The 12,093-nt window shown below is 40.6% G+C and overlaps 1 protein-coding gene across 1 annotated transcript; it reads left to right on the top strand.

The window, feature by feature from the left end:
• Positions 1-1,143: 1,143 nt before the first annotated feature.
• Positions 1,144-3,896, top strand: LOC104280618 (chromosome unknown open reading frame, human C7orf73; the record flags this gene model as incomplete). The annotated part of the gene is made up of 2 exons (XM_009878321.1): positions 1,144-1,197; positions 3,442-3,896. Coding segments are annotated over 2 exons (135 nt in total), but the record flags the coding sequence as incomplete, so codon positions are not given.
• Positions 3,897-12,093: the final 8,197 nt, after the last annotated feature.

Raw genomic sequence — 12,093 nt, 5'->3', positions numbered from 1 at the left:
AGTTTGCGCAGTTATCAAAAGAGGTTGTACCCTGCTTCCAACAAACAGTGCTTTCCTGCCTTGGAGGACCCTGGATCAGAATAATTTCAGCTGAAAAACTAATCTTTTGAGGTCAAAGGGGTCTCGAAGGTGCACAGTTAGAAACATAGAAACATCAAGGTTGGAAAGGACCTTGAGATCATCAAGTCCAACCTACAGCCCTACACCACCCTAACACTAAACCATCTCCTGAAGTGCCACATCCAGCTGTTTTTTAAACATGTCCAGGGATGGTGACTCCACCACCTCCCTCAACAACCCATTCCAATGCTTCACCACCCTTTTGGTGAAGAAGGTTTTCCTAATATCCAATCTAAACTTCCCCTGGCGCAACTTGAACCCGTTCTCTCTTATCCTATCACTAGGGAGAAGAGGCCAATGCTTCTCACTACCAGCTGCCTTTCAGGTAGTTGTAGAGAGTGATAAGGTCTCACCTCAGCCTCCTCTTCTGCAGGCTGAACAGCCCCAGCTCCCTAAGCCTCTCTTCATATTCAGTTCGTAGTTGTTCATATTCAGTTGTTAGTTGTTGCAGAGAGAATTAGCAGGTTTACATTAGTTTAAGTTGATAGAGAAGCTCTAAAACTTTTTAAGGTGAGACAGATCTTTTCTGAGTTAGAGCCTCAGTTCTGACTTTCAAGCTTGTAAAACTTTTTCTAACTGTATATTCCTGTATCATGTCTTTCCATATGTGTGTCCCTCTCTAGCACTGAGCATTGCTTTAGTGTTGCTTTAGGCTTTCCAGGCACAGACCAAGAGCTCTGTCATGTGTAGGTCCCTGTTGCTAGCTCCCCCATTTTTATAGGAGCTAGTGCCTTTATGGGTGAGCAAAGGATTTTCCACAGATGATCATGGAGATGTGTATTGGAAACACAACTGTGCTGTATTTTGGAAATGATGGTAAGGTTTCCCTAATAGGAAAGATTGGCAAAATTCTTTGGAAGTAAAATGAGAAATTACATAGTAGTGGAACAGAAACTCCTTGGTCTTCACATGACCTGCAATATTTCTTTTTTTTCCCTTTTTTTTTTATTTATTTTGACCAGTATGCTTTTCATGAAAGAATGTTAACTATATTTTGTGTTTTTTTTCTTTCTTCCTTTTTAGCTTGGTTTTACTCTTGGCAATGTGGTTGGGATGTATCTGGCTCAGAACTATGATGTAAGTATCTAGAGTTAAGCCTATTCTGAACTTAAAAGTTAAGGTGTTTTCCCCTCAGTCAGAACTGAATCACACTTTATTTTGATCTACCTCTGAGATATTCTTTGTGATAATGCTTAGAGCCTTAAGTGGTGTTGGAGCCCTAGAGTACAGTAATGGTAAGGAGGCATCTACTTAGACATAGGAGAAACAGAAAAGGTTTATCAGCTGGTCATGGATTGTAGTAGCATTAAAATACTGATTTCCTGGCACAATCTATCTGCTTACAGTGTTCTCCACTCACTACACCTGTTTGTTACTTAAAAATCCTTCAGAACATCTGAAATCTCTGTCTTTTGTACCAATAATGAAAGTAAGTTTTGTTAGCTTTTTATTTAAAATTCACTACACTTCAAACAGTATATTGATCTGCAGTCTGTCATTACTCCTTTTCTCACAGAGAGAAAAGAAAGTGGAGTTTCTTTCCTCAGTTCTCACATTGAAGGGGGATTTTTCAGTGAGAGAGTAGAAGAATAAGATACACAACTGTCTTTAGTACAAGCTTTTAATTTCTGCAGTCAGCAGAATCCTTTGCAAGAGCAGTGCCACTTGGCATTTTCTTATGCAAACTATATTAGCCTAGTTATATTAAAAAAAAAAAGGCAGTTGAGGGTCAAATCTCTGATAACATTTAGGTTTTACCTTCTTCTCATCTTCAGTATTGAAGTCACTTTGCTTGCAAAATTGTTAATTTGGGGGTCTTGCTCATGCGTAAATTTTTGTGGCGCTTCTTGTTCTGTCACTCCAGTAAGGGTACTAATAAAATGCTGGGGTTTTTTTTCTTTCCAATGTATGTTTTACAGTGTTAGGAAAATGTAGTGATAAGAATATATTTGGGTGTATCGATATGCATCATAAGCGTGATATCATGCTTTTCTGGCAGCACTAATATAGTATTGTCAGAAGAGGAGGACTTATAATTTTGATTTGCAGGGAATGGCTCCCTGGGAATGTAACACTGACTTTCAGAATGAACATGGTAATTTTAATGCTGGTGTTGATGACAATTTATTTTAGAGGACCTCTAAGATAAACTTGCCTTAATGAGATCTTAATTCTGCAGCCTTACACGCATGTGCTTAGTTGTAACCACATGGAGGGTTCTACTGACAACAGTGGAGTTCTCATGGTTTAGCTTAAATATCAGGTGTGTTACAGGCTAGACTCTTAGTTCCATTTGCTCAAAAAGAGCTTAACTTCAAAAGTAAAAGCAAAAGAGAAAATTAGTGTTAACTGTACTGTCAGCCTGAAACCATCCAATGAGGGAACTGCAGTCTGCTTGGCTTAACTTTTCTTCTTCTCTGTGTTCAGGTTACCTATGGAGTAAAATTCCATAATTTTTTTCCACAACTGCCAGTAGAAGCTATGCTTTACTTTCATTTTAATCAGTTAGCTTGTAAAATCCTATATCATCAATTTCCAGTTTTAGCCAAGTCATGAGATCATCTATTCCTTGCCCTTAAGAGCTGCTTTTTTTTCTTTTTGTTTTTTTAATTCAAGTTGTCAGAATTTACTGTTGAATTACTTTCTCTTACAAATGAAAACATTTCGATAAAGCTGAAGCCTTGAAGCTCACAAGCAACAAATTAAATTTTCATTCAAGTGTGAAACTACAAAAGGCTACCAATTTGCAATGCAGTAGAATTCCACTGTGAGAAATTCTGGTTCCCACGAGATGGCCCAGTATTTCTTCATAAGTTTCTTGAGAACATATTTTCTGCTCTTAAACATCTCTTTTTCTCCTGGTTTGTGACCAGTACAGTGCAATCTAATTTACCCTCTGAAAGTCATAATTGAAGTCAGTGCATCAGTGTTTAAATGAGCTTATTCTTGGCAGTTTTCCCTCTTTTTAGTTGGGAGGGCACTCTGCTCTTATTAAATTTCCTATAAAGTGTTCATTTTTCCCTCCCTCCTGTTCTTGTCACCACTGGCTGACTTTTTGTTTTAACAATATAAATTGTTTCCTGAAGCCTCATGTGAGGTGCTTTCCTCTGCTGTTTGCTTGATATTGCTTTGTCTTTACCCTCTATGCAAGGTAACAAATTGGGGAAGAAAGTATCTTTTAGCAACGAGTTTAAACTTCGTCGAGTTTCTTGCTGTATTTATGCTATTGTCTTTCCTTTTTCCTGCTGAGGTCATGTAGTACAGGATTTCTTTGTTAATTTGTGTGGGATTTGTTTGGTTTTTTTGATTTTGTCTTTAAAGATTCCTAATATTGCCAAGAAGCTTGAAGATTTTAAGAAGGATGTGGAAGCTAAGAAGAAACCTCCCAGTGACAAGTCCTAAGAGAGCAATGTTACCCAGGTCACCTCTGTGCATGCATCAAGGATGCAATTTACCTTTCAGGCAAGGAAGATCAGGTAGAGGGTTGCCATGGGAAGTTCCTGCAATTTTAGTCTCTTAGATCTGGAATGTCCTTCTTTTGAAAGAGCAGCCATGAACTTTTCCTGGGACTGATTTTCAAGGGTTTCAGAATTTGGATTTGCAGCTGATATGTGACTGGATAAGATCGTTTGTATTTTTTGTTATTGCTTTTCCTAATATTTTGTAACCCGTTTTTACCTGATCCAACTGGAGTCCTGTTACTATGTGTACCTCACACTTTGTAATACCCTAGTTCTTAGAACATCGCAAAAGAAATTAAATCCATCAAGAAGTAACTTTCAGGGTTTCTTGTCGTTTGTTGTAAGCATCAGGACTTCGTTGTCCTTAACATCCACATTCCAGCACTGGAGCTGCAAAAGTTCATTTGTCACACTATGAACCTGGGGAGAAGGTTCAATGATCTCTTCCAGCAGTGTAGACTTTGCACAAACACAACTGATTTCAGAACGTGTAAAAGGCCATCAACTTTAACCTATGGTTCAAATTCAGTGTTTCTTCTATTGTCCCTTTCTCTTTTTCCCTTTATTTGGTTCCTTGAAGATGTCTCTGGAGTGATGGGGAGAATGGGAGACAGGAGACTTATCTTCCATAAGTGGCAGTTGGGGTATGTGGAGCTCAGCAGTTACGCTGTGAATCCAAACCATTCACATCTATGTACTTAATGGTCTAGTTTGTGTAATTGCTCAAAGGATGTTTGTTTTACCACTTCTTGATGTGGAACAAGGACTAGAGCTGAATATTTCTAGCAAATATGTCTAGTATTCCCATTACTTTGTCATTTCTGTGCAAGGTCTTCAGACTTTTGCCTTTCCATTTGGTTCAGTTTTCTACCATGTATTTTCTTAGGAGTAGGAACATTTATCTGCCCTCCCCCTTATTGTTTGTCTGTTATGCTCCTCTTTACCCATTGCTGCCACTAAAAATCCTGGTGTGTGAGAAAATACACATCGTATTGTAGCGCCGTCCTCTTCTGTTTGAATGGAAAGCAAAGTCTGAATTTGGATACCATAGTTTTCACAAATTCGGTTCAAAATGCTGAAGAAAATATTGCAGTAATTTGTATAGATAAAAGTTTTATTCAGTAATCTCAGATAAAAACTATTTATTTTTTTTCCTGTTAAATAAAAAGAGTCCAATCAACTCTGTAATGTTGTTTACATCACTGAGTCCCCTTAACAGTCTTTTGCAGGACATGAGGGACAAAGAAAAGTACCAGGAAGATATTCTCCTTGCTTTTATGAACAATACCTGGTGATAGATTGTTACAGGTAAGTAGGAGGAATAAGCACAGAGAATGATCTCCTCCACTCCTTCAGGCTCTCAATTAAAGCACACTGTGCTGAGTTGACCCTGGCTGAATGCCAAGTGCTCACCAAGCTGCTCTGTCACTCCCTCTCCTCAGCTGGACGAGGGAGAGAAAATATAATGAAAGGCTCATGGGTCAAGATAAGGACAAAAAGAGATTGTTCACCAATCAATTTGATTGTTACCAATCAGAGTAATGACAAATAATATAAAATCTTAAAACATCTTCCTCCTACCCCTCCCTTTTTCTTCGGTTTAACTTTACTCCCAAGTTCTCTACCTCCTCTCCACCAGCAGCACAGGGTAACAGTGAATGGGGCTTGTGGTCAGTTCATCACTCACTCTCTTCTGCTCCTTCCTTTTCAGGGAGAGGAGTCCTCACACTCTTCCCCTGCTCCAGTGTGGTGTCCCTCCTGCCAGGAGCCTGCTCCAGTGCAGGCTCCCACAGTGTCACAGCCTCCTTTGGGCTTCCACCTGCTCTGGCATGGGGTCTTCCACAGGCTGCAGATGGACATCTGCTCCATCTTCATGGGCTGCAGGGGGACAGCCTGCCTCACTGTGGTCTTCAGCATGGGCTGCAGGAGAATCTCTGCTGTGCTGCCTGGAGCACATCCTCCTCCTCCTTCTCCGCTGACCTTGGTGTCTGCAGAATTGTTCCTCTTGCATGTATTCTCATGCCTCTCTCTGGTTGTCGTTGCTGCTGTGTAGCTTTTTTGCTTTTTTTTCCCCCTGTCGTAAGTACATTATCCCAGAGGTGCTACAACCATCACTAATGTGCTCGGTGTTAATCAGCATTGGGTCTGTCTTGGAGCCAGCTGGCATTAGCTCTATTGAACATAGGGAAGGCTTCTAGAAGCTTCTCACAGAACCTGCTCCTGTAGCCTCCAGCTACCAAAACCTTACCACACAAACCCCCACACATGTACATCTGTATTTATATATGAGAAATTTTTCACCTGTGATTTCCCGTCCTTCCTTTCACTGTCTGCCCTGGAATGTGTAGCTGACATAAAAGCATTTGGTCTTTGCTAATGTGTATTTGGCAAATTTAAAAGCCGCCTCAAGTCAGACAGTGTTAGTAGCTATGCTACCAACTCAAACAAAAATTCAGCAACAGGGGGAAATATTTTTACCACCTAACATTATCAGAAAACTTGCAGTAGCAGTATGTGTTGAAGATAGCAACAATGTGTTTGGTGAAGGGAGTTCACAAATAAAGTACATGGCTGTTACTGAAGTAGTAGTATATGCTCTGCTCTTTGAAAGGGGTTTCTGTTCGGTTTCATAGACTTTATACCAGACTGAAGGAACTGTCTTCCACATACAGAAACTTTTTCATAGAGTGAGATGGTACTACACAGCTGTTTTACTGCTTTCATGAATGTGACGTTTCCTTTCCGTCTACCCCTGCTCACTCTTTCCTGTGACATAATATTAAAAATACGGGCTCTAACCCATTCATATTTTGTTACTTTTCATAAAAAATTATGTGAGCATTTCAAATGGGATTATTTCTTTCCTCAAACATCCTTTATGTTCTTCTCTTTCTTTACACAGAAATGAGAAGGGAAATAGTATTCAAAATCTCTATTTGTTGCCAAACATGCCTGTATTACTCTGAAAGGGCAATTTGAAGCTGAAACTTCCAGCTGAGCATGCCAAGCAGATGTTTGTTGGTTTTTTTGCTACCAGATTATGAAGTGAGCCAGCTACAGCTGTGTTGCTCTAGAAACAATATATGCTTATTAGTATTTGCTTATTAATATTAAAGACAGGACTTCTTAAGTGTCTCATTTTTGGCAACACTTTCCATTTTAGCTCAAGCTGTACTTTTGTCCTACGTAGTAAGCCGAAGAGCTGGATAACATTATAATACAGTTTTTGTCAACTTTGCAACTACTATATGACACAATTTATCTAACTGATTCAGCCTGAGGCTGTCCTAGATCATACTAAAGACTAGCCTTATGTTTCAGAGGATGCACACAGATGATGACCGCTTGATGCATATCTTGCAACTGAGGGCTCAGAGGGCTTTGGATGCAGTCGTGTCACAGCAGGTTGCAAAGGAATAATGAGCCTTTAAATTACCTAGGAGCAAGTCTCCCACTTGTAGGTACTGTGAATTTCTGCACATTCAAAATGCCTATAGAGGCGCTTCTTATTACAGGATCGGAAGCCAAAGGGAATCCCAGTGCAATCAGTGTCCTCAGCCCCACAGGTGTGGGGTCTGTTGACAGCCTCAGGCACAGCAAGGGAGTGAACCGGACCTGAGATCCATCCTAAGAGGTCTGTTGAACAAAAAGGGATGGAGTCAGAGAGTTGACTGGAGATGAGGCTGTAGCACGAGCTCAGCATCCAGTCAAGAGATGACGCCAAAGGCAGACAAGAGCCTAGAGCTCCAAATCTATGTTTAAGTGGGGTTCATGAGCCTAAAGGAAGAAGGTATGTGTGAGCCTCAGGTGAGGCTGGCCAGGGGCATTAAGGCACTCATGGCCCTGGCAATGGCTTTCCTAACCCCATTCAACTCAGTTAAATTACTAGTGCCTCCAGCTGCCTTCTGTAAAAATGGGTTATACTTCAGAAGAATTACTCAAGGACAGGGAAGATTTTAATGAAGCCAGCCCTTTCTATTTATGTTTTTATATTAGGTAGCATCATCTGCCTCAGAAAGTTTTCTTATGAATTCAGGTAAAGATGCATGACTCATGTTAATGTGGAGCAACATTCTTCACAGTGATTTCTGTGAGTAAAGTAACAAAATGCTGATCTGTCAGCACAGGACACTTCTCAGTTGTGATGCTGCATGGAGTTGTGGTAGCACTCAAAAAATTTATTGCCATGGTGAAGTCAAGAGTTTTTCCACTGTGGTTCTCCTTTGTCTTGTGGTGCTAGCCAGCTGTGTGCACCAATAGCTGTTACAACTCTCTGTATGTGCTTTCTTGGAGAGATTTGTTATACATGCCAAGCATCTGGAAATGTGCTTTGAAGGGCCCAGACTTCTGTTGACCCAGATCACAGGTGGCCCTTTGATTACTGATGAAATGGAAATGTTGCAAAGGAACAAATTGGAATTTTCAGAATTAATGAGTTGATTTCATAAATGTAGATTAGATCTGTGTTTGCAGAAACATGATTATGAATTGTTATTCATATGTAAAAGTCAGTCTGTTGTATGTGATGAAGAATTATTTTGAATATTGTGAAGTGATGGTAGATATCAGAGTGCTTATGTTACTGGTAAATTCCATAGAGAGATTTCTGGTATAGCTCTTTTTATTTTTGCCTCAGAGAGATGAAAGATGCTTAGTTCTATTTGTTACGCTTCTTGGTGGTACATACATTTACTTCACAAAGTCTCAAGCCAAGGTAATTTTTATTGAATTTGTACTGAGATAAAATAGCTGTGGAGGTTATTTGCTTTTTCACCTGAAACATACATTAATCACAGAAGTTCAAATTTACTTTTCAAAAAAGTAAAACATTTCATAAATTACCTTTAGAATGCATGTTCCTGACAAAGTCAGTTCTGGCTTCATTCTGTAATACATTTGGAGAACAACTAAAAACCCCACTCCTTTAAGTCAGTGACTCAAACCGTAACTATACCAGTAACTTTCCTACCCTGCGAGCCCAAACATTGGAGTGGAACATACTGTTGCCTTTCCATGTGAAAACAGGGATTCTGTAACCTTTCAACAGACTGATTAGAGCCTTTCTCTGACCATCCCACCTTTGAGTTCAAAGATGCACCCCAAGTAGTGAAGATACTAATCAACGTATGAAAGAAAATATAAGTGCCTGTTTTAAGCTCCATTATTCACATTTTCCACAAACCAGAAGGAGTTGAACAACCCATGAATAGGTATTAAATGCAGCTATCGTGCTCTACTTCTGTTTCCTGAGAATTAGAACATCACTTTATCAGCTGCAGAATGAAGAATTGCTCAGTATAAATCACCTCAGTTTACTTCAGCTAAATTATTCAGGTTTTATATCACAGTGAAAAAATAATATATGTAGCCATAATAGGATTCTAGTAAAATGTAATATAAAACTGTAAGATAAAATAGTATACTGCTACTAGTTAATGTGATTATACTTTTTGGATAGGAATCTTAAATTCTGGGCTGAAAGCAGAACTTTTATTTTTAGGACTTGATGTATGTGCTGAATGATGAAAGTATGTGGAAATCACTTAATTTGAAATCAAGCTTATTTCCCCTCTGAAGAAAATAGTTCAGCTTTGGTTAGAGACAAATCTGAAGTTGAGTGATAGCATGCTATAAATTACCAATGAAAATTCCTGCTTCTTTGTCCATTTGCTTTTTTTTTTTTTTTAAAGCAGCATCAGCACCCATTGCTGTCAGACTGAGCCATGCGCTTTGCCCGTCCCTAAGCTTGTTGTTCATCTGCTGCTATCTTCTCCTGCAATATTGGGATTCTGCCACTAAATACTTTCTCATGTACTTTCTTATGCCTTCAGTGAAACTACGGGAATCATACATGTACTTCTGAGGGCAGAATCTGGCTGTGCTGCATGCACTGACTGATCTGATACGGAAAAAGGGCCAATACAGAGCACTGCCTTCCTGCATATGCCTGGTGGGACATAGCAGTGACAAGCACCAGCAGCTGTGGACATGGAATTGTACTGAGAGCACTAAAGTGGAAGGGAAGGCTGCTGGGGAAATTCCTTGCCCAAGTCCACTCAAAATTTCTCCACACCAGTCTTGTGAGACTCAAAATATGCCAGACACTCATGGAAGTAAAGATGTGCTTGAGATACCCAACACAGCACCAAGCAATTTCCATTTACCTAGTGCTGTTGGTGTTATTACAGAAGAGTGTTGGTGGCCGCCCTGCTTGATTTGTGAGTAATCCTAGATCTTCCTAAAGCTGATTGGCATGCCAGCTGCTCATGTGTCTTGCAAATGAGAAAATCCTGTGTTCATATCCCCTGGGAAAGGTGTGGGGTAGCAAGTCTTGATGAGGGCTGAGCTCAGCCAAGAAATAAGTATTGGGAGGGTGGAGAGTGATTTGTTGCTGAGCAACTAGGCAATTTGAAGGTGCTGGTGGGTGAAGCATGAAGTGAAAAGGATTAGAAGATGAGTGCACAGTAAAAGCACAGAGTGGCTAAAGCCTTAGGAAGAGAGCAAGCCAGAGAGTTTCTTGGCAGGAAGAGATTGGTTGAAAATAACTTTGGGGACTGTGAACAAAGAGATGTCCCACTTGATGTCCCCCTTGGTACTGCAGACCTCCCTGCCCACTGAAGTGTTTGTTCCTGGGGAAAGCTGCCCATGTTGGTGGACAGGCGATGCAGCCTCTCTCCTGCTTCGGCAGCTTTGGTACCAGCTGCAGCTTGCTGGGAGACTGCAGCTTGTGCCGGCAGGGAGGCCAGGGTGCCTCTGGTTTGAGCACCATGTCGGGAGCTGTGCCCAGCAGAAGCTGCTTGTGGGGGGAAGCAGAAAGACACCCTGGGAGGGGAGCCAGAGTGGTGTGGAGGATCTGGATTCCAGAGGCAGATGTGGGTTTTGTATGCTGGGGTGCAACAAAGCAGCAGGCTTGGGGAAGGGGGAACATGGGAACTGGAGAGGTGAGAGGAGCTGAAAAAAATGAGGCTAAGGTCTTGTTTTATGGATTAGGAGGGCACAGCAATACACTGAGCCATTGATTTTCAGAAACACTTTGTTTTTCAAAACCAAATTTAGAGGAACTGCAGTGAATGGCAGTTATTCTGCTAGAGGATGCTGCCTCCTGCTTTTGGTATAGGAGCTAAGACATGCTTTTGTGATTTTCTCATTTTGCTCTCCCTCTGCCAACCTATGACCTCTTACAGTAACTGTTTATTTCCAAGAAAAGTCTGTGGGATCCCTCTGTTTTGACAGAAGCAGTAAACCTCCTGCTGTTTCAAAATACTTCCCTAAGGGCTTGGTGGGATATGAGGTGAACTATTTCCTATTTATATTCTCACAGAGCAGCAGAATGTGCAGTAATGAATAGTTTATTTTATTGACATTTTATTTTTGCAGAATAGACATTCACAGTAATGTCTAGAGAGCCTGGATTATAAGTGGAAAGCATAAACTCATTAAAGTGTATATATATATATATATAAAGAGTATGATTACATGAGATCTGATCATCCTAATATACAGCTTAAATGCATAGCCACTAAAGAAATTATTAAGAACAGGACATAATACAAGAGAAGATTTAGTGAGTATCACAGGGATCCAGTCAGAAAAGAGGGGCAGATGATATGAAGAGATTGGCCTTTTGGTTTGGTAGTTATCTGCTCTATGTCACAATTTCCTACATATGAAGCTCCTGTTCTCCGGGCTGCTAGAGAGCAGGTGGGTGCGATGTTCAAGTGAATGTGCACAATGAGGAGATAAACCAGCACCGCTCCACTTCAGCCCTCTCCCTTCTTACTCATGGAGCAGCACTGAGTATCATCTTGGGTGCAGCTGTACTTTCTCTATCAGGGGAGTTGTAACTGCATAACTAAACAGCAACCAAAGAGAGAGGAGAGCAATGGGTCTTCTGGCCTGGTAAGGTTTTGTTAGTCACAACTTCCCCTGCTGAAAAAGCTCCTACTGCAGTACAACGGTGAGGAAAAAAGGTATTGAACAAAGCTGTCTGTATGCTTCTGAAGCATTTCCTTCCAAAGCAGGTGTTGCAAGTACTGCAATATTGGAAACTTTCCACTAGTGCTGCGGAAAAAAACCCACAACAGTCTTCTTCCAAGGAGACTTCTCCTTCCTATCTGTTTGGTGGTTTCTATTATCCCTTTGAAGTGCTGTGGCTGGTAGTTGGCAGCTGTATTTCTGTCTACACCATACAGGTTAGTTGGGAAAGGTGGTTTGTTTTTTTTTCCCAGCACAGTTTTGAGTCACCTCAAAAGAAGGATAATAACTTGCCTTTAAAAGAAGTAGGCTTATAAAACTCCAAGTTTGGGACTAAGATTCTCCCTTCATTTGCTGTAGAAGTCAATGGTAGGGCTGAATATCCTATTACTGGGTAGACCAATGTATGTGTACTTGTCTTTTGTCATTGGCATCCTATATCCCCTGTTTTATAAGACCTACATAATGGCTCTAGGGCATGAAAAAGCTATAGGGAGAGAATTTGAAGGAGAAGTTTCCTTTAGAGCTATGGTAACAC

Source organism: Apaloderma vittatum, unplaced genomic scaffold, assembly GCF_000703405.1.
Source record: "Apaloderma vittatum isolate BGI_N311 unplaced genomic scaffold, ASM70340v1 scaffold1871, whole genome shotgun sequence".
In the NCBI taxonomy this organism is placed as follows: Eukaryota; Metazoa; Chordata; class Aves; order Trogoniformes; family Trogonidae; genus Apaloderma; species Apaloderma vittatum.
This window is presented reverse-complemented; position numbering and strand designations above follow the sequence as displayed.